The sequence below is a fragment of the Papaver somniferum genome, chromosome 8 (assembly GCF_003573695.1).
Source record: "Papaver somniferum cultivar HN1 chromosome 8, ASM357369v1, whole genome shotgun sequence".
NCBI lineage: Eukaryota > Viridiplantae > Streptophyta > Magnoliopsida > Ranunculales > Papaveraceae > Papaver > Papaver somniferum.
In genome coordinates, this window is record NC_039365.1 from 91484745 (window position 1) to 91512620 (window position 27876).

General features: G+C 37.6%; 1 protein-coding gene across 1 annotated transcript; it reads right to left on the reverse strand.

Moving 5' to 3' along the window:
• Positions 1-24336: 24336 nt before the first annotated feature.
• LOC113302033 lies at positions 24337-27414 on the reverse strand. Its single transcript, XM_026550870.1, has 9 exons — positions 26906-27414; positions 26240-26391; positions 25934-26029; positions 25674-25736; positions 25486-25557; positions 25291-25393; positions 25032-25103; positions 24829-24917; positions 24337-24734 (listed from the first exon to the last, which is right to left on the reverse strand). The coding sequence occupies exons 1-9, from the start codon at positions 27231-27233 to the stop codon at positions 24582-24584; spliced, it is 1128 nt and encodes a 375-aa protein (XP_026406655.1). The 5' UTR covers positions 27234-27414; the 3' UTR covers positions 24337-24581.
• Positions 27415-27876: the final 462 nt, after the last annotated feature.

Below are 27876 nucleotides of genomic sequence, written 5' to 3' on the forward strand. Positions count from 1 at the left end.
GTGTCAAATTATGAAGCTCGATCAAGACCGACCTTTATATGCCTGAAATGTAGATCGCCATCCATTTGCATATTATAGTATTGGCTCAATCTAGACCGTCCTTTATATGTATGAACTATAGATAGCCGTCCATATGGAAAAACATCATTGTCCCTTATAATATAGATATAAAATGTGTAGGTTCTATAAGAAGTCATTATATTGTTATATTTTTCGTTATAAATTTTAACTAACACAAATCCATTGGATTATCCGCACCCAATCCGTTCATCCGTGCATCCATTGGATGCAAATCCGTTAGATGTTGGATTGGATGTGAATGCCAAATTTTAAATCCGTAATGAATTAGATTGGATATGGATAAGCTAAAAACCGGTCCATACTGGCCCATGCTCACCACTAGGCATGAACAACTCTCTTTTGCAGTCCCTTTGAGGCCACATATTGTCCAATTGTCGTGTAGAATTTCTTGTTATCATAGCTAAACCAACCACATATAATGGTTTATAAAAAAATAAAATAAAAATGCATCTACGTTACTCTCTAAAAAGTCAAGGTTTTACCTATTTTCCACCCATCCTTTTCCTATTTACCACTCTCCTTAATTACCACCCCATTTATCTTATTTACCACCCATATTTTTTTTAGAATATATCCTAAATACTACCGTTTGACTTTTTTGTTTATAACCAATATTAAAACCACTCAATTACTAACCAAAAGAAACAAACCCTAAAAACAACTAATCTTCTTCTCCCACCGCCGTCACCTTCTCTCCCCCATCTCCACCCATCGATCTCACTTCACTATTTCTTTAATGAATTTTTTCAAGTGAGAAGAAGATAACTCATTTAATTAAATTGGTACTTTGTAGATGCCGTATAACTCATTGGATTATTCTCATCGTAAGACGATCGTTGAAGTTGTTCGGTAGATTTTTTTTTAATGGATTCATCGTCTTTTTCGGTAGCTCCTAATTCCGTAGAGGAAAAGGTTGATATTATTTGTAATTAAGCTAATGAGGAAATGTTGCGTCTAACGCCTAAAAGCATCAAGAGAAAATTAATTAAGTTACTCAACTTTAATCGTGAATTTCGTTAGTATCATGGATGTACTTCTCGACCCAACTTTTGATACTTGCCCACTTTTGTATCCAATATGTTGTGCACTTTGTATAATTGAATATATGCTAACCTGATCGATCATATACTCAAGGATGATTTATTAAATTTTTACTGGTCAACCACCTTTTTTTCTCTAAGTAGCTTTGATTCGGGAAGTAAACTTACTTGTTGAGTGATTGATTCATCTATTTCCAAAAATTATTCGTCGATTAATTAGACGAATTTAATGATAAAATATTTAAAAAAAGTATAAACTTTTGGTAAACAATAATCGTTAGACAGAATTTATTAATGTGTTCTTGATGAAAAGGGAGATTAGGGAAGAAGAAAAATAGAGTGGTAAATAGGAAAAAATAGGAAAAGTGAGGGTGGCGAATAGGTGAAACCAAAGTCAATGGGAAGAGGTAACCAATGCCGAAAGTAAACTACAAGTTGCCTAGTATGCAAAGGATGATGGGCATTAGTGGAGATGAATGATAAATATCTTAAGAGTTAATGCGGAACAATGTTAGGATTAGGATGATCTGATGAGATTCAATATAAAATTTGATAGCAGATGTTTGATATTGTGGAAGTTGAAGAAAATGTAGTGGAAGACAAACATTCCGAACAACCATTACAATGAGAAACAATCCTCTAAGTGTTGAGTAGTATAAAGTACACAATAATAACAGGAGTACCAGCTGAATTTTGCAACTTATCTCCGACAAGAAGAGCATTATGGATGAGTTTCCACGTAAAAGTCTGGAATCTGGATCTTATAACGGACCTGTAATTTCCATAACTTCAACCAAAACCTTGGAATAAAAGATGATGTAGTGGTACTTGAATTATGACTTCTACATACTTATACATAAACGATGATAAGTTGATTTAGTAGTTGAAAACTAGGGGTACAACAACCTCACCAAATAATTCGTTTGGAAATCTGTATGGACTAACTCCAATATTATTCCGAGAGCACCAGCTTATAAAGCGATCTCAACCAAGAAAGATATCACAGAGTTATATCTATTTTTCTCAAATCAATCAAAAAATCAAACAAATAGAAATCTATGAGCCTGAATGATGTGAGAAATACTTGGACGGTACCAAAGACCAATGTCCAAGTGCCAATCAATTCCTATCCAACAAACAAGGTCTGATTTACCAATTGACTGAACTACGCACAACCTGTGATATTTCAATTATATAAAAATATAATGTGAAAAAGAAATAATACAGACACCAGAAATTTTGTTAACGAGGAAACCGCAAATGCAGAAAAACCCTGGGACCTAGTCCAGATTTGAACACCACACTGTATTAAGCCGCTACAGACACTAGCCTACTACAAGTTAACTTCGGACTGGAATGTAGTTGATTCCTAACCAAGTCTCACACCGAGTAAGGTACAGTCGCGTTCCTTAAGCCTCTAGAACCACGCCGGATTTTGCGCACTTGATTCCCTTAACTGATATCATCCACAACTAAGAGTTGCTATGATCCAAAGTCGAAGACTTATAAACAATTCTCTTTCCCACAGATAAGTATATTCTGATAGATAAATCTGTCTCCCATAAAAGTACATATGAAGTTTTGTTCCGTGTTATGATAAATCAAGGTGAACAGGAACCAATTGATAAACCGGTCTTATACTCCCGAATGGCAGCCTAAAAATATCAATCACCTCACAATAACTTAACTATATGGTAGTAGAAGAAGTTATTGTGGAATCACAAAGAATGAAACGAAGAGCTTTGTGATTACTTTTTATATTTTACCTATCGGAGATAAATCTCAAGAAAATCTTAGAGAAGATAATACTCAATATGATAGAACAAGTAAGATTCGAATAAGCAACTACATAGAAAATAGTCGGATTTGGCTTCACAAATCCCAAATGAAGTCTTCAAGTCGTTAACCTATAATGGTTTGGAAAAACCCGTGTTAAAGGAGAATCGACTATACTCGCACCTAGGACACATGAAAGTGCCGAGATTAGGTTTTCCAGTTCCTAGAGTTCTCCCTTATATAGTCTTTCAAATCAGGGTTTGCTTACAATCAAAGCTAAGATAGCTTAGTAACAAAGCACTCAATATTTACCGTTAGATGAAATCCTGATTTAAGATTCAAGCTAATTTTTCTTAAAACCAAAGCAATATCTCTCCACCGTTAGATGGTCTTAGCTTGTTACACACGAATGAAATATACCTTCATTTAGATAAGGGTAACCGTACCTAAACGTGTATATTGAGCTCGCTCAATAACAGTTACCCGAAGTTAGCCATATGAATACTTTTGTCTTAACCACATTCATCTAACACTTATAAATCAAATATGATGATAACTCAATCATGAAAGATAATCAAATCAATATAATTGTGTTTCAAATAGAGTTGTTCAATTGTTCATTATTTCATAAAAATATATATGAACCAATTGAAACACAATCGGATTGACTCGTAATCGTGCAAAGTACTTATATAATAATCAGTTCATGAACATTAAGCCACGGTTTGCAAAGATTGCATTCCTTAATTCATTAATGTATTTGTTCATGAGTATGAAAAACATACTTAACCGATTTTAGAACTTTAACCACTAAGTTTGCAAACTTGTACGCAAAATATAGGTCCGGACTTTGGTCTTGTCCAGCCGTTTGCAAACCGGTATGCAAACAGCCGTCCCGGACGTAATTCAGGTAGAACCGTTGGTGGGCCCGGGAACGTGTATAAAAATTAAGCGAAATGAAACGCGGGCCTACAGTAATACCGCAAGTGCACGGTCGTCAGTTGTAGCTCGTGCAAGTACGGGTCGATCCACAGAGATCGGGTGTGTTTTGTTGTTTCTAGCTAATTGGGTTCCTAAATTGCTATTGTTGGGATTTGATTCTCCTTTGAGTAAATTGGGTCTAATGGGTTTGTTTTTAACAATGAAATGAACTGAGCTTGGGCTCAGTTGGTCTTTGAAGTGTAAATGGGCTTTGGCCTTAAACTTAGGCTTGGGCTCAGTGAACTGAAATTAGCCTTGAAGGCACTGGGCTTTCACAGTGAATTGGGCCTTAGCTTTTTGGAATGAGCTGAGCTTTGGGCTCAGTTGGATGGGCCTTGGGATTAAACCTGGGCTTTTAGCCTTTGGTTTCACTGAATTGAACTTGGGCTTTGTAACTTATGAGCTTTGGAGCATCAGCAGACAGGGAACAGGCAGCAGCAGTGGAGCAGAAGCACAAGGCAGTGAAGAAGGAAAGCAGCAGTACTGCAGCAGCAAAGCTGGAGAAAACAGCAGCAACAGCAGCAGCAGTGCAAAGAAAGCAGCTGCACAAGCACTGAGTAGCAGGGTAGGGAAGCAACAACAGGGCAAAAGCAACAGCACAGGTGTTTCTGGCTTAGTAGCAAAAGAGGAGTGTAAACAGTGGCTCTAGGCCAAATTGGAAGCAAACCAAAGAATAAAAGAATGGCAAAAACATCAAAGATTAAACAGACTAAAAACTAAACAGCAAAAGAAAGATGACAATGAAGAAAACAGTGTGAACAAGATAAATGAACCAAGGCCTAAGGCCAAGGGCAGGGGTGTGGAGAAGAAGTAACAAAGCAAAGCTAAGGCATTCAAAAAGAATGGGAAGAGAATTAGCTTGCTATGAGCACTAATTTCTCCCAATGCTCAATCAAATCAGTGCAACCTAAGCATACAAAAATGGAATGGCAAGATAATCAGCTTGCTATGAGCACTGATTTCTTCCATTACTCAATCAATTCAGTGCTTCAAAGGTTTCTAGCCTAGCATTCTATCACTTCACATGTATCACAAAACAGGTATATTAACATTACATGGAACTAAACATGCATTAACATTAAACAGGACACATGTAAACAACATCTAACAGTAACAACACACATTAACAGAACACATGATTAAACAGGAGCAACAATTTTAACAGGAGCACATTTAACAGGAGACAAACAGGATATGAAAACAGGAAATTAAAACATGAAATTAAAACAAGCACATTAACAGGAACTTAAAAATTGCAATAAAAAGTGACAGAATTTAACAGAACTTGAAATTAAAATTGAAACCCTAAATTGATTTTGAAATTAAAAACAGAAATTAGAAGTGAACCTAACCCAAATTGGGTGGTTACTTGGCTAGTCCAAGAACACCCTGAAATTGCTCTACACACTCTCTATTTATAGCATACAAATACCCAATTTTTTCAAACCCTAAAATTAGAAATTAGGGTTTTTCAATTCCCAAAATTTTTCACCTAAACTTTGAATTGACGTCGACCCATGTCTCTTTTCTTCTCTCTCGGTCCTTCTCTGCCTCCAATTGCGTCAATTGCTCCCTAATTCGAGGTGTTTTATCAACCCTCACCTAGGTCAGTTGGTGAGAGGAGTTAAAGCAACTCGGCTAGGGGGATGGTGTGGTGTCGGGTGATGATGGTGAAGAAGTGATGGCGCTGCAGAGGTGAGGTGGTAGAGATGGTGGCAAGGAGAGGTGGTGGCGGACATGGAGAAGGTATGGGGGTGGAGCAGTTGCAGAGAAATGAGGAGATGGAAATTAGATTTAGGTTCTCTTTTGGTCGATTTAGGGTAGTGTAGGGTTTGGTGCTCCAGTGTGTGGCCGGGTCATCGGGTGTTCATGAACAGCGAGGAGATCTGTTAGATTGTGGAGTTTGGAAAGAATCGAGCGGCTAAATGGACGGATGCGAGGAGCGACCGTCGGATGCTTAAGTACAACGAAATTCACGGCATCAGATGAAGTTATGTGTTGTAGTGTTAAGCGGAAGTATCGAGATTTGATGCGCAGGAAAAGAAGCGATCGTTGGATTCAACTACAATCTAATCTGAAGGCTTGGAATTTAGGCACTATGGTGTTTTGCAGGAGCTTCAGATTTTGATGCGCGATGAAGGAGCGACCATCGGATGATGAGATGGATCCAATCCGACGGCTGAAGATGGAGGCGGTTTTGGTTATAGAAAATGGGTTTGGGTAAGGGTTTTGGGCCTTGGGTATGCCAAGCCCATATCTTCTTTAAGAACAATTCTTTCTTCTTGAGCCCATTCCTAGCTTTTTGGACGTGCGCTCCATTCTTTGCGGCTTCCTTGCGTAATTTCTTCCGGCTTTTCACTAATTTTCTGCTCTTTTCCGCTCTGCTATTCATCCAAACTTTATTTATTAACTAAAAATGCAAAATTAAGTAAGAAAAATATCTATTCTTGAAAACAATGAAAATACAGAATATGGGATAAAATGTAGAATTAATGCACAAAAGATGAGTTAAATGCCAATAAAAAGGGATAAATATATACATTATTAGGCACTCATCAAATACCCCCAAACCTGAATTTTACTTGTCCTCAAGTAAAACAAAACTAAGGAAATCCTAACTATACCACTGTCGCTGGTCTCTCGAATGCATTTAGCGTATGCACTAAGCCTTTTAAACCACTAAGTGTCCCTAGTGGACGAGTTGAAGTCTCGTGAAGGTTTGCTTAGAACGTACCTACAAAGTTCTAGGTCAAAATATAAGCTCAGATTCCATCAAATGTGACATGTGCAAAACAGTTTAAGCTCACAGCAAAATGGAGATGTCAATCTAGATATCGAAGGCACAATCCTAGCACTGATAACAAAAAAAGACATGTGATAAGAGTGTAAAGTGTATCTACACATGTGTAAAGAAAGATCTGAAGTTATGACTACTAATCACCAAGAGATAGTTTCTCAGGCTAAGAACTGAGGTCGAAATCTAGCTAGCTGTCCGGACTTTACGAGAATTGTGAATGAGTTGGAGGTATTTCACAATTACTCGCGTTGTACATCAATGGCATACACCCTCCTTGCTTATTACAATAAAACAACAAAATTACTATTTACATGACTCTTATTTACATTGACTATTCTCTTTTATTTTTGGAACAAGAGATGATGGAATTGATAAATACTTGATTTTTTTTTGTATTTTTCTGATATTTTTTTTCTCTTTTTTTTTTTTTTTTCTGAATATATACATCGTTTTTTTTTTTTTTTTTTTTTTAGAACAAGGAAACACTTTTGATACATAACAAAAGAAACAAAAGATTACATGACACTTTGCAAGAGGTAGCCCTTTTTGATGCACCCAGTTAAATTCGATGGTTGTCTTTCTTAATGTAACCTCCACCTTCTATCCCAACCAACCAAAGAACAAGCTAGTCAAGTTTCGTTCAGTATTCTAAAGTGATTGGCAATCGTAACTTCCTATCGAACACCTTGAAGATCGAGGCCATACATGTATTGGTAGATCGTGCGCGTGCAAATTTCTTATCACTATGTGAATTGTGCTAGAATCAGGGTGCCTAAATATCTAGACTAAGACTCCTAATAAAAATACATATTTGCACAAGAGTCAACATTTCAAGGTAAATGAGCTCCATTTTTTTATGATTTTTCATTTTTTAATTTTTTTTGAATTTTTATTTTTTAATTTTTTTTTGGAATTTTTCAATTTTTTCAAAAAGAAGGAGTTCGTTTTCAATTATGGCATATTATCGTGGCATCTACTCTATACCCCCAAACCTAAACTAAACATTGTCCTCAATGTTTCAAAATATGGAAAGAATTAAAATGCAACATATGGAAAGGGACATGCTGAGTAGAGTAAAAGGAGAGAGAATACCCGATTTCGGCGAAAGCAGAATTAAAACTCCGTTATTCAAGGCAAAAATCCAACATATTTCAGCCGAGATCATATTGGATTAGCAAAATATATACAAAAGGAACAAAAGGGTTTTTAAGAAATTTTATCTACTGGATTATATACAAAAAATTCACCATACACCAAAAGTCTAAAGAGTTGAGGATCAACCCAAAAGAAAAAGTGTAGAGACATAGAAAGTTTCAAAACACTAAAATTGGACTTAAATGGGAGTGAGAGTGAAAAACCGAATGAATACCCCTAAACCTAAATTTTCAACAGGTTTACTTTTAAGCACAAAATCTTTTAATTTTAGGGGTTCAGGATTCAAAAGGTCTAACTCATAATGGACTGTTTTCGGGATGGGCAAAGAAATGCATTCCAACTGTGGCTCTTTAAAAGTGTTATATTTTGAAGCAAAATAGTCCAAGAGGACTTGGGAGGCACACAGTTCCAATCCTAGATTAGGAATTTTCAGAAAAATCGGTTTGACAATATGGGTACAAACCAAATCTAGGTTGGGTGGAAGGCCATCAGATTGTGACTTAGGTAGAAGATAGGCATATCATTATCAATCAAATCAAAATCTCCTAACTTCTACACATGTCACATCATGCTCACAATCATCAATCAAATTGGCAAGATCACAATCAGAATTATAACATCATCAACAGATTTATTCTCGTGTATCGGCACATCAGGGGAAACATCACATGGAATACTAGAAGAAATATCATGCATTAAGGTCGGGGCAGAGAAGCCTAATGTATTTGAACCCAAAGGTTCCATAACATTTTCAGTATAGACATGTTCTTCTAACATAACATCATAATCATCATCATCATCATGATAGGGATTTTGCAATCTAGGATAATTTTCAATCCTAAGGTCGGAGCTATTACAAGAATAAAACTCTAATTCATGGGGGTGACTCATATCATGTGGTGTTGTTCCTGTTTCCCTAACGGATTCCCATTGATGGGTTTTCTCTGCAATCTCGGCTAAAAAATTCCATGCATCATCCACAGATTTATCAATAAACTCACCATTACACATAGACTCAACCATGGTTCGAGATTTAAAGTCTAGTCCCTCATAGAGGATGACGACAAGTCTCCACTTCTCAATTCCATGGTGCGGACATTCACTCAACAAATCATTAAAACGTTCAAAATAGTGAAAAACAGTTTCCTCATCCAATTGGACAAAACAATTGATACTTTGACGAATAGCGATGGTCCTATGATGTGGAAAGAATTTTTTGAAAAATAGATCTGTGAGTTGGTCCCAAGTGTTGATTGATTGTGGTCTCAAACCGTAAAACCATGTTTTGGCCCTTTCCTTTAAAGAAAATGTAAACAAACGCAATTTCAGAGAGTCTTCGGACATATGATCAGGTTGCATAGTCCGACAAATTTGTTCAAACTCTCTTACATGAGTATAGGGGTTCTCAGAATCGAACCCTCGAAATATAGGAAGTATTTGTATCATGCTTGCATTTATTTTAAAAGGGTTATTGGTTTGAGGTAATACAATACATGATAATGGAATTTTTATTGACGGATACATGTATTCATGGAGAGCACGAGGTTGGCCCATTTTGAAAAGACACAAAGCCCACTATTTGGTTTTAATGGGTTTGGATTTTTGGGAAAATTTTGGTTTTGATGGGATATATTTGAAAAAAATTTGGTTTAAAATGGGAGCAAAGTAGAAATTTGGTTTTAAAATTGGGAGCAAAAGAATTTTTTTTTTTTTTTTTTTTTTTTTTTTAAAAGAAAATAAAATTTGGTTTTTGAATGGGAGCAAGCCCACTGTTTGTTTTGCGTTTGCTTTGGCTCCGCTTGGTTGAAAACTTTTGGTGGAACTGAGTCCAAAATCTCGGCCTAGAATTTGGGTACTCGGCCCACTAACGAGTTCAACTAGCGTGATCGGTTACAAGCTCAGCTGGGTTTAAAAACCCAGAATACAAAATACAAGCCCAAATTAAACAAGCTCACAAAAATTAAATACACAAGCCCAAAAATTAAACAAACAAGCCCACAAATAAATTATTACAAACCCAACAAAAAATAAGAGAAGCCCAAAAATTGGCTTTTAATATTACAAGCCCACAATTAAAAAAATTGGAAGCCCACAATTCGGGTTCTCTTAAATGGGTTACCTTTTAAGCACAGCCCAGCTGCTCTGATATTGTTGCAAAAACCCAGTTGGGTTTTGGTTCTTTTCCTTGGTGGCGTCCCAGCAGAGGAAAAACAGGTTCAGAACAGCAGGTCCAATAGCAAATGAAGTGAAGCAGATGCAAATGCAAATGCTATGCAGTGAAATGCAAAAATAGCTAATAAAACTACAAGAAAAACACAGCACCAATCCCCGGCAGCGGCGCCAAAAACTTGGTAGGCTTCTAAAAGATGGGTAAAAAAAATGAAGCGAAATGAAACGCGGGCCTACAGTAATACCGCAAGTGCACGGTCGTCGGTTGTAGCTCGTGCAAGTACGGGTCGATCCACAGAGATTGGTTTGTTTTGTTATCTTTCTTTGCTGTCTAGTATTTGCTTTGTTTAGTTCTTGCATTGTTCTCTGCTTGTTTTCTTTATTGTCATCACTGTTTTGTTCACTGCCATCCTTTCTTTCTCACTTGCCTTGCACTGCTGCATTGCTTTTCTTCCTTGCTTGTGCTGCTGTCTTCTTGGCCTTGTGCTGCTGTGCACTGCTTGTGCAGCTGCTGCTGCAACCCATCTGCCCTGCAACTCTCCTGTTGCCTTTTCCTGCTACCACTTGCCTCTGCCCTGCAGTACTGCTGCTGCTTCCATCTTTGCCTTGTGCTGCTGCTGGTGCCCTCTCTGTGTTGGCAGCGGCGCCAAAAACTTGGCAGGCCTCAAAGATGGGTATATAAAAATGAAGCGAAGTGAAACGCGGGCCTACAGTAATACCGCAAGTGCACGGTCGTCGGTTGTAGCTCGTGCAAGTACGGGTCGATCCACAGAGATCGGGTGTGTTTTGGAGTGTTTATAGCTATTTGGGCTCTAAATTGCTATTGTTGGGCTTTGGGTACCAATGGATTTTGGTAACCAATGGGTTATGATTGTGCTTAGGGCCTTTGAATGATGAACTGAGAACTTGGGCTTTGGTTTGAGCTGGGCCTGTGGTCTTTCAACAATTTACAATGGGCTTTTGGTCTTAGAAACTGGGCTTGGTTTAGCTAGGCCTTTGGGCTTCACTGAATTGAACTTGGGCTCAGTGTTGAAGTGAGCTTTGGGCTCAGTTGCAGCAGCAGCAGCAGTGGAAGGGAGGCAATGCAGCAATGCAGAGGAAAGCAGCAACAGCAGGGTTGCAGGGCAGATGGGTTGCAGCAGCAGCTGCACAAGCAGTGCACAGCAGCACAAGGCCAAGAAAACAGCAGCAACAACAGGGTTGCAGCAGTGCTGCACAAGCAATGCAAGGCAAGTGCACAGCACCAGGGGAAAGAAAAGGCAGCTGCAGCAACAGCAGCAACAGCAAGGGAAGCAACAGCAGCAGTAGCACAAGCAAGGAAGAAAACAGTGGGAAAACAAGGCAATAAAGCAAAGGCAATGCAGTAAATAAAACAAGACAATGACTAACAGCAAAGAACTAAACAACAACAATGGAAGTGAACCAAGGCCTAAGCCAAGGGCAGGGAAGATGAGAAGCTATCAATGGTGACAATGCAAGGCCAAGGGAAGAATACAGTCATACAAATAGAATGGGAAGAGAATTAGCTTGCTATGAGCACTAATTTCTTCCATTACTCAATCAATTCAGTGCTTCAAAGGTTTCTAGCCTAGCATTCTATCACTTCACATGTATCACAAAACAGGTATATTAACATTACATGGAACTAAACATGCATTAACATTAAACAGGACACATGTAAACAACATCTAACAGTAACAACACACATTAACAGAACACATGATTAAACAGGAGCAACAATTTTAACAGGAGCACATTTAACAGGAGACAAACAGGATATGAAAACAGGAAATTAAAACATGAAATTAAAACAAGCACATTAACAGGAACTTAAAATTAAAACACAAATTGCAATAAAAAGTGACAGAATTTAACAGAACTTGAAATTAAAATTGAAACCCTAAATTGATTTTGAAATTAAAAACAGAAATTAGAAGTGAACCTAACCCAAATTGGGTGGTTACTTGGCTAGTCCAAGAACACCCTGAAATTGCTCTACACACTCTCTATTTATAGCATACAAATACCCAATTTTTTCAAACCCTAAAATTAGAAATTAGGGTTTTTCAATTCCCAAAATTTTTCACCTAAACTTTGAATTGACGTCGACCCATGTCTCTTTTCTTCTCTCTCGGTCCTTCTCTGCCTCCAATTGCGTCAATTGCTCCCTAATTCGAGGTGTTTTATCAACCCTCACCTAGGTCAGTTGGTGAGAGGAGTTAAAGCAACTCGGCTAGGGGGATGGTGTGGTGTCGGGTGATGATGGTGAAGAAGTGATGGCGCTGCAGAGGTGAGGTGGTAGAGATGGTGGCAAAGAGAGGTGGTGGCGGACATGGAGAAGGTATGGGGGTGGAGCAGTTGCAGAGAAATGAGGAGATGGAAATTAGATTTAGGTTCTCTTTTGGTCGATTTAGGGTAGTGTAGGGTTTGGTGCTCCAGTGTGTGGCCGGGTCATCGGGTGTTGATGAACAGCGAGGAGATCTGTTGGATTGTGGAGTTTGGAAAGAATCGAGCGGCTAAATGGACGGATGCGAGGAGCGACCGTCGGATGCTTAAGTACAACGAAATTCACGGCATCAGATGGAGTTATGTGTTGTAGTGTTAAGCGGAAGTATCGAGATTTGATGCGCAGGAAAAGAAGCGATCGTTGGATTCAACTACAATCTAATCTGAAGGATTGGAATTTAGGCACTATGGTGTTTTGCAGGAGCTTCAGATTTTGATGCGCGATGAAGGAGCGACCATCGGATGATGAGATGGATCCAATCCGACGGCTGAAGATGGAGGCGGTTTTGGTTATAGAAAATGGGTTTGGGTAAGGGTTTTGGGCCTTGGGTATGCCAAGCCCATATCTTCTTTAAGAACAATTCTTCCTTCTTGAGCCCATTCCTAGCTTTTTGGACGTGCGCTCCATTCTTTGCGGCTTCCTTGCGTAATTTCTTCCGTCTTTTCACTAATTTTCTGCTCTTTTCCGCTCTGCTATTCATCCAAACTTTATTTATTACCTAAAAATGCAAAATTAAGTAAGAAAAATATCTATTCTTGAAAACAATGAAAATACAGAATATGGGATAAAATGTAGAATTAATGCACAAAAGATGAGTTAAATGCCAATAAAAAGGGATAAATATATACATTATTAGGCACTCATCAACCGTTCGCATACTAGGTATTTAAACAAGGTTCCCGGACCAGAATCATACCAAAACAGTTTGCATACTAGGTACGCATACTGTGTTGTATCCAGACAAAGGTTTTTTGTTCTAAACTCCTATTTCAATCATTGAAACATCCTTAGAAGACGACCATAGCTGTCTCATACAAACTATTAGCTTCAAGTAATTTTCAAGTGATCGAACGATCAATACGAAACTTTCTAAGTCGACATCAAATGATTGTCTCACACAAATCATGTAAGATGTTTCAAGGCAATTTTCACATGATCATCTTTTGTCTTATTATTTAGTTTCCAACAAATAAATTATTTTCAACTAAACTCGTCAAGAATATGATGAACGTAGCTAAAGCAAAAAGCTTCCAACACATATCTCGGGAAATATATAAGCGAGATAAACTCGGCTCGAAATATCAAATGTGTATAATATAAAAGTTTATATAGCTATACGACTTATTCTAATTAGGAGAAAGAATAGAATAGACTTCTGAGTGATAAATAAGTTTTAGTCTCCACATACCTTTTGTTGACGAAGTTCCTCTCCTCAGTAGATCTTCGTCTTCAATCGAGGAATGTCGTGAAGTCTAAAGCTCAACTACAGATTTTATCTTAATCTGAGACATAGCTATGAGTAGACTAGAAATCAAGACTTATAGTTTTGATCAACTAAACTTGACAAACAAGCTTGAGATAACAACGCTTGCCAGTTCGACCGAGCAGTGCTCTAATAGTAGTAAATTTCCCATTAGATGTAATAGGCCGGAGCAAAGTATCATGTTCTCACAAATGTACAGATATGGCTAAAATAGAATTCACTTGTAAGGGAGTAAATAACTTCCTTAGAAAATTAATGTTCCATTGAGAAGTAATAGAACCAATAAGCTGAGAAACCCACTGATAATCACTGGTATGTAAGTCATCATATTTGTGAGGAGGTTCAAACCGACTTGGACTCCAATTATGAGTCCAGATGTTAATTTCCCTTCATTTCCCACTTGCCATTTTCCATATTGATGAACAATTTGTAAACCTTGAGAGATGTTTTGCCAGATCCAACTGGAGTTTTCGATATATGGAGGGGGATCATGTTTAAGATCATGATAAAATAAGTATTTACTTTTTCAGAAGTTGAAAGCAAAGCTCGGAGTTTTTATGCATAAGAATCCATGCTAATTTATCTAACAAAGCGTAATTGTCGTGTGGTAGCTATTTTATTCCTAAACCCCCTTATGTTTCTGGGAGAGACACGTTCTTATGAGAAATGAAATGCCTGCGTTTATCTTGGGCAGAATGATTCCACCATTAATTTCTCGGAATTATATCCACTTAATGTAGTGTAGCATGTGGCAGTTTAAGCACCTGCATGTGATACATCTCCATTTTACTTAGAATTGAATTTAGTTGAGTAGTCTTCCCAGCTAGATTTATGAGTTTACTTTTCCACCCTTGAAGTTTGCTTTTCATTTGGTCCAAGATTGGTTGACAGTCTTTATTTGAAGTATAGTACCTATGGTATGCTTGTGAGGAGAAGCATTGTTGCTGAAAAAATGGTGGACTTCTGAAGATTAATGACCAAACCTGAAATGGAACTAAATGATTAAAGAAGAGTTTGAAGGTGTCTAAGATGTATAGGTGTGGCTTCCAAAATCAACAAGCAATCATAAACAAAAAAGAGATGACTGATTTTTGCGCTGGTCTTAGCAACTTTAATGCCTCTTAATTTACCTTGTCGAGCATGAGCTTGAAGAAGTCTAGAAAAAGCTTCTATCACAAGAAGAAATAGATAAGGGGATAAATGATCCCCTTGTCGAATTCCTATTTAAGGAGTCAAGGTTGGTGAAGAACTTCCGTTTATCAAGAGAGAAATATTTGTTGTAGTGACACATAGTTGTACCTTCTGAATCCAATATTCATGAAACCCAAGTCGCTTGAGAATTAAAAAGAAAAGACCATCCGAGTCTATCGAATACCTTAGACATATCCAATTTAAAATCAACATAAGGCACCTTATTCTTTCTTTCTTGTTTCATATAATGCATAAGTTCATGAGTAATAATAACATTATTTTAAATATGTCGACCAGAAACATAAGCACATTATGTTAGAGAAATAATATCAGGAAGCAACGACTTCAATCTGTTTTCCAGGAGCTTAACAATTATCTTATAACTCACTTTGCATAAACTTATCGGCATGTAATCACTTGGAGTCTGAGGGTATAAGGTTTTGGGAATAGTACCTGGTATGTGTGATTCAAAGCTTTAAACATAAACTTATGAGTGAAAAAATGTCGCAGCATACTAACTACTTCAGATCCAACTAAAGACCAACATTGTTTATAAAAGGCTGCTTGAAAACCATCATTACCTAGTGAAGACCATGGTCTAATTGGAACACAACATCCTTAATTTTTTGGAAAAAAGGCAGAACAAATAATTTTTATTATCTGAATCAGTAATACAACTGTAAGAGTAGGATAAAAGTTCTGGATTAGAATGGGGTTTAGATGTAATGGTGAAGGAAGTGAAGTGTTGAAAAAGAGTTACCTCAATCTCTAATTTTAAGCCATGCCACAAAAAAATTGAAAATTCTATTGCAGAAATTTGATTATTTTTTTCTTTCTTTTTGGTTAAAATTTGCAGCGATATGGAAGAAGGAAGTATTTCTATTTGCTTCATGCAGATGAGATCCATCTTTCTGCATGTAGTGATATTTTTGAATGTGAAGCCAAGTTTGAAAATGTTGGGTTAAGTTCTTTATGGTCGGGTGAGAAGGAGGAAAATTAAGGTCATGAAAATGTTGCAGTTGTTGATGAATAATCTTGAAATGAGTTTCTATATGACCAAATGATACTCTCTTCTACCGTTGAAGCTATTGTCTAGTGTTTTTGACTTTTGAAGAAATTTGAAAAGAAGGGGAGGCCAAATTTTTTTGAGACCAATTATTGTGAATAGTGTTCATACAAGAATCAACTGTAAATCAACACTCGTATAACTTGAAAGGATAATGAATAGAGCAAAAAAACATTTGTTGTAGATAACAAAATAGGAGAATGATCCGAAGCAACTGGAGGTACGTGAAGAATACCTGAAGAAGTATAAGCATTTAACCATAAAATATTAACTAAAGTTCTATCTAGTTTGACTTGAGCATGAGCATCTACATTTCTTTGATTAGACCAAGTCATTGAATTTCCACAGAAACCAATGCCCAGAAGACCTAATTGTTAAAAAAAAATTGATCTAATATGCCTAGAACGTTGGTGTAGATGCATACTAGTGCTTTGAGTTTCAGAGTCATTCATAGTGAAATTCAAATCTCCAACCAGATACCAAGGGGGATCCACTGCATTATGCATATCCAACAGATACTACCATTGTGCTTGATTTTCAGAAACATCATTAGCAACATACATGCAAGTTATAAGGATATATGAATGATGGGTATGAGTATGAAAAATGGCATGAATAGTATGTCTAGTAGTATGCATAATTTTTAGATTTATGCATTTTTTCCGAGCAAAAGAAATGCCACCAGACAAACCAATAAAAGGTGCATACCAAAAATAAGGATATTCAGCTGAAGAAAGAAATGCATTTTGGAGTTAGTAGTTTTGGTTTCAGATAAAAAAAATAATATCAGGTTCATGTTTAGCAATGCAGAAATATAAATAATCTCTAGTAGAAGGATCACCTTTCTTGATCCTTTAATGTATAAATTTTTTTTTGATCGGTAAACAATTTGATAGGTTGAACTATCATTATCTTATGCACGACCACACGAATTGTCATGTATTGATCAGTGTATACTGATGGTACAAATTATAAATATTAAGAATAAGCTACTATGCCATTGCATAAAAGTATTATTAGAAGCATACTATTTAGTACGAAATTACATTGAACATTACTTCGAATCGCATAACTTCCACAGCCGAATTCCTTGAATATGTTCTATACGATACAAACAAAGTGCCAACGCCAACTACACTTGTCCATGGCCAAGATGCCAGGCCAAAGTATCCAAGATGAGTTGTCAAATTAACATGGCCAGCATCTCAGGCCAACATGACCGACATACCATGGCCGTGCTCCAAAGCCAGGCCAACATGGCCGCGCCTCATAGCCGAGCCAACTTGGTTGCGTCTCATAGTCAGGTTGATTTGTGGCCGTGGACACCATCTTGTGCCGTCCCACCAAAATTTGTGGCTGTGGCCACGAACCAACATGGACAACGTCTCAGCGTCCCATGGCCATGCCATCTTGGCCCTGTCACTCGCCACGACTAGGCTAGCTATTAAATCGGTCGTGCCTCGCGCCATGACTTGACTAGCTATCAACTTGGTGCCCCACGCCACCAAACGACCCAAGACAACATTAGATGGTGTCCAGCGCCAACATATTTCCCAAGCCACATTTGCCAACTTCCGAAGTAGCCTTGGACAAATTGGTCGTGCCTCACAGGCTATGACTATTGCTACGACACCATTGTGTATTAATATGTCTCGCATAATCAAATATGCCACTAATGTGCACAAATACGCCATTATCATAAGCTTTCAAACAATGCCATCTTACGACAAACTTCTTATTAGTCACACATAACCTTGGATCTGAGTTATCTCTTGAAGTTATGCCACTTCGACAAAGTCTGGCTATTTTAGGTTATTACTCAGTCAAATGCATCGTGGAAACCTGGACAAGACAAGAGACAGTCCATGACTCTACTAATTCCTACGAGAAATCAAAAACATTTTACGTGGGGTAATTATCTATGGGTATTGTTCTGGTGGTTTACAACAACATGCGGTGTGGCAACACCTCATGATAAGGAAGTAACAAGTAGTGGTAACATTTAAGAGAGGTTAAAGGAAGTGGTAAAATAATGGAGTGACGAATTACAGGTTTCTAGAAACTTCCCTAGCATAATGGGCGTAATTATACCATTACCTACACTATTTCCATCTCTCCATGATCTCCATGTTGCATACTACAGCCTAGTAGCTCTTTCCTTATTTACTCTTCTGATGTACGGGCGACTGAATTGGATGCCCCTAATCTAGATAGTCGAGTGCCTCAGTATTTTACTTTTCATCCGTTGATTAATGAACACGTGTCCATTATCCATTGCGTAGTCATTAGGTATTATCATTGGCTATAAATGTGTAAGAGAAGTTTATCTTCTCCAATTATGGAAGGTTAATGAAATAGAATTTGTGGATGCGCTTTCTTAAGACAGATTTGGCCTGAATTTCAGATTTAGGAGGTGTTTACACCAAAATCATCATCTCTATGTGTTAAATTGTTGTATTCGTACAACAATTGGCATCAGAGCCGTTCTATCAACCCATTTTTTTTCTTCTGATTCACAATGACTCTTAAAGATGTCTCTGATAAAGCTGATGCTAATACAGCCGCAATCGCTCACCTATGAACAGAATTCAAAACCCTTTCAACAGATCTTACTACACAGATTGATACAGTCAAGGCAAGCTTCAAGGAAGCTTTGCAAAATAACAATCGAAATCTCATTCAATTATTTAGTGAACCCATCAATCTGCATCACTCTGACGATGAAGGTGAATCTCATCATCATCGTTCTACACACCTTCCTCACCATCATCGTATTCCAAAGTTGGATTTTCCACGTTTTGATGGAGATAATCCTAGAGGATGGATCCAGAAAAGCGAGAGATACTTTCAACTCAATGACATTGAAGAACACATGAAAGTCGACAGTACAACTATCTTTCTTGAGGGTAAGGTTGAAAAATGGTTTTTAAATTTTCAGATTAATCGTAATTGTATTACTTGGGTTGACTTATCTCACCATCTATGTGCTTGATTTTAAAACCCTATTGAGGAGAATTTTGTGGGTAGTTTTAACAAGTTAATACAAAGTTCCATTGTGGATGATTATTATGAGGAGTTTGAGTCACTTGAAGCACTAATGTCTCGCATGAACCTTTCATTGAGTGAATCTTACTTTGTCATGAGATTTCTTAGTGGATTGAAGGATGAAATTGGTAAGTCTGTGCCCATGTTCCACCTACAAACTTTAGCTGATGCCTTTTCACTGGCCAGACTACAAGAACAAAAACTTCAATTCACCAACATAGCTACTAAACCGTATACCAGAACTTTCACTAACCCTTATAAACCTCATAGACAATACTCTCCTACACCCTTATCCCCTAAGTCAATTCTCACATCACCTAAATCAGCTCCTACACCTCCAAAAACCTTTTTCAATCCTACTGCAAAGCCTAACCCTCCACCTCCATCTATTAAAAAACTAACACAGGAAGAGATGGATAAAAGAAGAGCACAGGGGCTATGTTACAATTGTGATGTTGGCCACTTTTGTAAAGGGAAGCAAAAACTCTACATGGTCCATATGGACAGTCCTGAGTCACGGGATACTGAAGAGGAGGAAGAAATTTTTGAAGAAGCAAATGAATCTCCGATGCACTCTGATATTGAAGTCTCTCTCCATGCTCTCACAGACACTATCACTGGTGACACTATCAGGATTCCTGGCATCATCAACAAGAAATCATTCTTTATTCTTATTGACACAGGCAGCACCACTAGCTTCATTGATAGTGATTTGACTTCTTCCCTTAAATGTTCCATTGCACCCCACCCCACCGATGATGGTTACTTTTTCTAATGGAGCGCAAACAGTCAGCTCAGGTATTTGTCCTAAACTAAAATGAAGTATGCAGGGACACTCATTTATGGAGGATTTGAGAATACTCCCATTGGGAGGCTGTGACATAGTACTTGGATAAGATTGGATGAGAAAACTAGGTGATGTGACCTTCAACTTTGCCAAACTCAATATTTCTTTTCAGTACAACAAACAACATATTACTTTGCAAGGCACTACACCAAAAAACTCCTTCTTAATGATGAGTGGTGCAACTATTAAAAAGTACTTTTACAAGCATTCTAATGGCATAACAGCCTATTTATTTTCCATTTCTCCAACATCAACACCCCCTCCAACTCCTGAAATTTTACTACATTATTACAAGAATTCAATGATATTTTTCAAGAACCCACTGAACTCCCACCAAAAAGGAGTTTATATCATACCATTCCATTACAACCCAACTCCATTCATGTCAATCAGAAAGGAGTGACTGAGCAATTGATTAAGAAAATGCTTCATTCTGGGATTATTCAGCCAAGTTACGGTCCATTTGCATCCCCAATACTTTTGGTCAAGAAAAAGGATAATTCTTGGAGGTTCTGTGTTGATTATAGGAAACTCAATAGCATTACTATTAAGATAGATTTCCTATTCCTATTATTGATGAGCTTCTAGACGAACTTCAAGGATTTCAAGTCTTATCCAAGATTGATCTTAGAGGTGGCTACCACCAAATCAAGGTCAGTGATTTGGACATATTCAAAAATGCATTTAGAACTCATCAAGGACATTATGAGTTCAAGGTCATGCCCTTTGGCCTCACCAATGCCCCTGCAACATTTCAAGCCTTAATGAATGACATATTTCAACCATTCATAAGGAAATTTGTTTTGGTATTCTTTGATGACATACTTATTTACAGTTCAAGCATGACTGAGCACTTAGAGCATCTACAGATTGTTTTCTCCTTGTTAAGACAAACACCAACTATTTGCAAAGATATATAAATGCAGTTTTTTCCAATCATCATTGGAGTATCTGGGTCACATTATTACACCTGAAGGGGTTTGTGCTGATCCAACAAAGATTTCATGCATGCAGACTTGGCCACTTCCCAAGAACATCAAAGAGCTAAGAGGCTTTCTTGGACTCACTGGGTATTACAGGAAATTTTTGCATGGATATGGTGCCATTAGTAAACCTCTGTCTGACTTACTCAAGAAGAATTCCTTTCTTTGGAGTCCTGCAACCACCATTGCCTTTGAGAAGCTCAAGCTAGCCATGAGCAACACCCTGTTTTGGCTCTCCCTGACTTTACTAAACAATTTGTGGTGGAAAGTGATGCCAGTGATTTGTGTCTTGGTGCTGTTTTACTCCGAGAAGGCAAAAAATTGCTTACTTCAGTAGCCATTAGGTCCAAGAGCAAGAGCACTCTCTACTTATGAGAAAGAATTCTTAGCTATTGTCCTTGTTGTTCAAATATGGAGACACTATTTGCAAGGTGACAAGTTTATCATTAAAACTGACCATCAAAGTATTTAATACTTCCTTACACAAAATATCACCACTGCTCTTCAACGAAAATGGCTTATCAAGCTCTTGGGATTTGATTATGACATACAATATAAGAAGGGTGCAGAAAATATAGTTGATGATGCACTTTCTAGAAGACCTGTTGTTTCTTGCAATTCATTATCTCCTTCTACTCCATCTTGAATGCAAGATGTGGTTCTTAGTTATGCACAAGACTACAAGGTAGAGCAACTTATCTCTCAGCTACTCATCAATGTTGATAGTGTGCCACATTTCACCTACAGGAGGGCATTCTGAGATACAAAAACAGAATATACATTGGCTCAGGGGGCAATGTCAGAGACACCATTTTGCAATCATTACATGCCTCTGCTATAGGAGGGAATTCTGGTATTCAATCCACTTATGTCAGAGCTAAGAGCCATTTTTACTGGCAAGGAATGCTAAAATATATCTTGCTATTTGTGTCTCACTGTGACATTTTCCAGAGAAATAAGAGTGATCAAACAAATGTTGCTGGCCTTCTTCAACCCTTGCCAATCCCTGACCAAGCTTGGCAACACATTACAATGGACTTCATTGATGGTTTACCTGTCAGCAACAGAAAGAATGGTATTCTGGTTATAGTAGACAGGCTAACCAAGTATGCTCACTTCATTTCTCTGTAACATCCTTACACAGCTGCATCTGTATCTCAAGCATTCCTCACTAATGTATTCAAGCTACATGGGTTACCTTCCTCTATAGTGTCTGACAGAGATAAAGTGTTCACCAGTCATTTCTGGCAAGATTTATTCAAAGCTTTAGTGACTAGCTTGAACTTGAGCACTGCTTATTATCCGCAAACAGATGTACAAACTGAAAGAGTAAATGCATGCTTGGAAAATTACTTAAGGTGCATCTATGGTCACAAATCCAGTAGCTGCAGTCAATGGCTATCACTTGCAGAGTGGTGGTGCAATACTAGCTTCCACAGAGGCTTGAAAATGTCTTCATTCCAAGCATTATATCGATATGTCCCTCCCCACATGGCTTTCCCTACTACTGTTGCAATTTTTGTGGCTGCAGTTGAGACTTATATGAAAGACAGAGCCATTATGATGGATCTGCTCAAGGAATGACTCCACAAAGCTCAAGAACGTATGAAACTATATGCTGACACTTCAAGGGTTGAGAGATCATTTGCAGTGGGGGATTTTGTATATTTGAGGCTTCAACCTTACAGACAAGCATCTGTGTCACTCAGGAAGAAATTCAAGCTTTAAGCTTAGTTTTATGGCCCTTTTCAAGTATTGCAAAAGGTAGGTGATGTATCTTACAGGTTGGACTTACCTTCTAGTTCACGTATACACCCTGTATTCCATGTTCCCCAGTTGAAGAAACACATTGGCCTCAAGCACACACCCTGAACTGCTTTACCTGTTGTGGATCATTCTGGAGCTGTCATTATGTTACCTGAAAAGGTGTTACAGTCATGCAATGTGATCATTGGCCACCAGCCTGTACACCAAGTTTTGATCCAATGGACACACTCCTCGGCTGAAGACGTTACTTGGGAAGTCGTCTCCAACATCAGAGCTCATTATCCTAGGTTCATCCTTGAGGACAATGATCTTCTTCAGGGGGAGGCAATGTTGCATACTACAGCCTAGTAGCTCTTTCCTTATTTACTCTTCCGATGTACGGGCCACTGAATTGGCTGCCCCTAATCTAGATAGTCGAGTGCCTCAGTACTTTACTTTTCATCCGTTGATTAATGAACGCGTGTCCATTATCCATTGCGTAGTCATTAGAGATTATCATTGGCTATAAATGTGTAAGAGAAGTTTATCTTCTCCAATGGAAAGTTAATGAAATAGAATTTGTGGCTGCGCTTTCTTAAACCAGATTTGGCCTGAATCTCAGATTTATGAGGTGTTTACACCAAAATTATCATCTATGTGCATACAACACTCCACTACTTACGAGGAAACAATCAGTGTTCCTTACACCTATAAATAGACTACTTTGTCTATTCAGAAGACAGAACAAGCTTATCATTCTCAAGCTCTGCTTCTTTCATAGTTCGACAATCTCACATACAACGATTCAATAACCACTAATTTCCTCAACTTTCTTTGCTTTCTCTCCCCTAAGATCAACCCATCTTCTCTCTTTGTAACCGAAAAAAGCGTGAACGCCCAATTTCTTGGTTTAGGATTTTCGAACTTGAAGAAAGTACTTCGACAATACATTGTTTACCTAAGAGTAATTTTTGGGCATTAACAATGGGTTATCTCTAGAAGTCCAAGCCGCATCTGTATCATATGACGCTGAATCACTAAGGTTGTCTGAAGATGAGAATTCTTCCTGTCCATAAATACTGTAATACATCTCTCCTTTCATATGAATGAACCACATATTTGTATAAGTAGTTTAAAAATTGATAGAATCACGAGGTTTTTGAAGCCACTGTTTACAAATGTCTATAAAAACTCCTGTCAGAATTAATTTCAAAATGAACGGGAGTAAATGGTAGTAACCAGATTGCCTTAGCACAGTGACAACGAAAAATTGAATGCTTTATTGCTTCTAAAGCATCACAACCGTAAGAACAAGTAGGAGATATCATTCACTATGCCAAAGACTCTTGAATTGGCGGGTAGTTAAGGCATTTTGTAAACACTTCCAAATAAATAGTTTGATTCCGGGTGAAATTTTCAAACCCCATAGGCCGCAACTCTTTCCAGAGAATTATTCAGAGTTGGATGGGCAGGATGAGCAGAGGCATTCCTAGAGTCATTTAGCTTTCCATACATAAACTTCAACTGTAAATTCTCCAGACTATATGAGAAGCCATCTGAGTTGGGTTGCCATAAAAGTTGAACCTTTTCTAGGATATAGTTAGGCTGTTTTTCTTTAAACTCCCTATATATCTTGTAATTGGTTGCTACTATAATACGGAGTAGTGCACTAACGGGGAGATTTTCAGCTGATTAAGAAAGGAGTCTGCTTGACATGGAAAGTTACACTATAGTAGGAACCAAATATACAGATCAAATATATTCATCATATACAAAGCAGCTATTATTCTTGGTAAACATTCTTCAACTAAATCTACTATATGTCATTCTCATCTTCGGTCTTCATTAGACTCCACCAAGTAACATACACAATTTCGTTCAGTCCCAGTTACTCGTTCAAGATTCTTCAGTAGGCAATCACTTTCCATGGTTTTTTATAGCTTATTTGAAGACCTAACTTCTGATCTAAGTTGTTCTATCCGCTGATGTAATCTTCGTTTGTGGTCGTGAATTTTCCACAAACCGTGTCCCAATATAACGCCCGAGTATATCCCATGTGTTATCATGGGGCTGAGTATGTTATTTGTCTGCATATGTGAACAAAGACACAGCATCATTAACTCTCATTCTTACAATGAGTACAGACTTGCAAAATGAGGTAAAGCAACAAAAAAATCCTACTTGAATCCATTCAAAGCCAAGGTAAAGTGCTAAAATTCCCTCCAACAGGGGTGAGTAAATCTTCCTCATTTGCCTTTTCTCGTACCAAGCTGCATAATATTGAGAGAGGAATGATAAAGATGAGAAAAGGTAACCTGTTGTGACCATCTAATTCGTAGCACAGTTCTAACAAGAAGAAAATAAGTGAGAACACAGAAACATACCTGCAAAGAGCTTTTTAAGATCGTTACGGCTAGAGCGAGATGGTAAGACTGGAGCTACCACATATGTAGGATCTGAAGATGAGAAAGACACCAATAATTAAAACAAAGATAACTTCACTAGCTAATGCCTAGTCCCTGATTGTTCACCCTACCTTAATATCGGTTAATAAACTTTCATTTTTCTGCTTCGAAATGTGCTATAAAATTAAGGCTGAACAAAATACCACGGCTAATACAAACAAAACCACCAAAGAATTACCTTTTGGAGAGGCAGCTACATAATATAGTGACCCTGTAAGAGCAGCTGTGATCACAGCTGCAAATGCTTGAGCGAAAGGGACAAATGGCGGTAAAACACCCGTCTGCACAATTTTAAACCATAAGGATTGAGTAATGATATTTATAGAGTCAGCAGCACTACTGTGAAGATATAGTACAAGAGTTGTGTTTATACCAGAGCTGCAATTCCTCGAGCATCCTTCATCAATTCGGTGCCTCCTCTTAAAAAAATGTCAGCTAATCCCCCCTACAAAATTAAAAGGTTCAATGCACCCTAACTACTTAGTGTTGTGGAATCAAACTTGACCAAAAGCTAGTCTGGATGATTGTAATATACACAAAACGAAGTAAAGCATAACTTACCTGAACTGCTGCTCGATAGAAAAGCTCCTCTCCTATGGAACTAGCAGTTACAATGAGTATGAACTGCAAAAGTGTGGAAGAAACTATTATTCTTTCTTTAGAAAGCACTTGACCTAATGCTAAGATACAGTTGATGATTTATAGTTCCTATTTAAAGGAGGCTCATTAGAAGAAAAAAAAAAGCTTAGTCATAAAAGACACAGTTGATGATTCATAGTTCCCATTTTAAGTAGGCTCATAAATTTAGAGTAGTAATTTACCTGCCATGGTGACATCCCATAAAAGAAGCTCCTGAGCTCCTCGTCTTCCACATCTCTGATGGCACGTGCAGGAGGTGATAACTTCACAACTTCATCCTGTAAACATCATTCACCATGTTTAAAAATTAAAAGCTTAGTCAAAACTGAGATAATAAAAATACTAAATTTGCCAAGCAAACCCTTGAATTATTCTGTAATGGCTGATCAAACAACTTTTAGCATTATTTTTCTCAAGAATTTCATAATATCTTGACAGGAATTACGGAAATGTTACAATGATGAGTTGACAAAGCGCATCTTACATACATCTAATATGAAGAGAAGAGCCATAATTGGTGGAGCTGCATACCCAAGTCCTTCTAAAACAGCATCTAATGATGGATCGAACCCTCCCATGGAATCGATTCCAGACATGGAACATATGAACCTTCCTGTTAATGCCATTACTCCATATATCCCTGATTTTCCAGCAAACAAAAAAACACAATGAAATAATATTCAGATATATCAATTGATCATGTCATGCTGAACAAATATAATTGTATCAATTTAGATCCTATAAACCGTTCTCACATCCAACCTCCAATATGCTTCAGCGTTACAAGTTACAATCTATACCGTTCACTTGGGTTATCCACATTTTGCCATTGTAATAAGACTTTTTACCATCCGGAGAAGCCTATAAACATTGGTTTTGCAGTCAAACTTTCCTTATATCGTGGTTTTGCAGTCAAAATTTCTCATCAGAAGAAACTAACAATACAATTCTTGCTTCTCATACACCCGATTCAAACTTGTGAAAAATACTATAACCCCCTTACTATATGGGTTCAATATATAGAACTTTTTAATAATTCCCACCCACAAAGACTTGAAATTAAAACATGCAAGAATCTCAATCAAATCACAGCAAGGTATCATCAAACAAGAGAAAAGCCAAGTTTGAAATGATAGAAAGTAACCCGAGCTTACCAATTCCATAAGTGAGTCTAACAACAGCTCCTAATTTATCCCAAACAGGAAGATCTTTAGTATCAGCAGCAAAACTATCATTAAAAGTTGTTACCTCCATAACAGGACTAGTTGAAATTCCACTATCAATCCCTTCGTTACTACTACTTCCTCCTTTTGATGAAGCCTTTATACAAGATGAAACTGAAACCCTAAAACTTGTTTTTCTTATTATTTGATTTTTGAACTGAAAAACGGGACATCTTGAAGAAACAGAGGATAACTCAATGAAATTTGATGGTGTATTATGATGATGATGAATTCTACTACAGATTAATGGAATCTCCATATCTGAATCTGGAAATGAATTCCAGTGAATCAGAAACTGTTTGCGTTTTCTTAATCAACAACAACCATGGTTGGCGCTTTTCTGTCTCTCTCTTTAAAAAACAACTCATAAAAACTCTGTACACCGTTTCTTTCATATTTGTTTATGTTTATTTAAGATAGAGCTTGTAACATGAAGTTCGTGAATTCATGTTGAGCCGTTGACAATATCTTGTGATGCTCATCTGCCTATCTCGAGGATATTTATGATTGTCATGAGATGTTTTCACCCATTTTATGCGTATATGTAATGAATGAAACAGCTTGGGTGGAAATATCATAAAAGTGTGATGGTCTTTTTCAAGTAAAATTTTGTACTTTTTCGATCAACAAATGTTATGAGAACCATACGAATATGATCCAGGGGCGCTAAATTACTCATCTTTAGCCGTTTGATTTGTACGGTGCGAGGTTCCAAATAACCGATATAATAGGGATACAGGTTGGTTCGGTGTGATTCAGTGCTACTTTCCCTTCATGTTTATGTTGTCGGATATTGACACGTAGATTATATGGACCCAAAGAATTTTTAGATTCTTAATAGACGGTTCCGATTAAATTTCGACACCGTATTAATCAACACGGTTGACAAGTACACAAGTACG

Coding starts and splice junctions, on each gene's coding strand:
- LOC113302033 (XM_026550870.1), bottom strand. CDS start 27,233: ATGGAGATTCCATTAATCTGTAGTAGAATTCATCATCATCATAATACA. Junction 25,737..25,933: donor ATGGGATGTCACCATGGCAG/GTAAATTACTAC, acceptor ACACTTTTGCAG/TTCATACTCATTGTAACTGC. Junction 25,394..25,485: donor CTCGAGGAATTGCAGCTCTG/GTATAAACACAA, acceptor AAAATTGTGCAG/ACGGGTGTTTTACCGCCATT.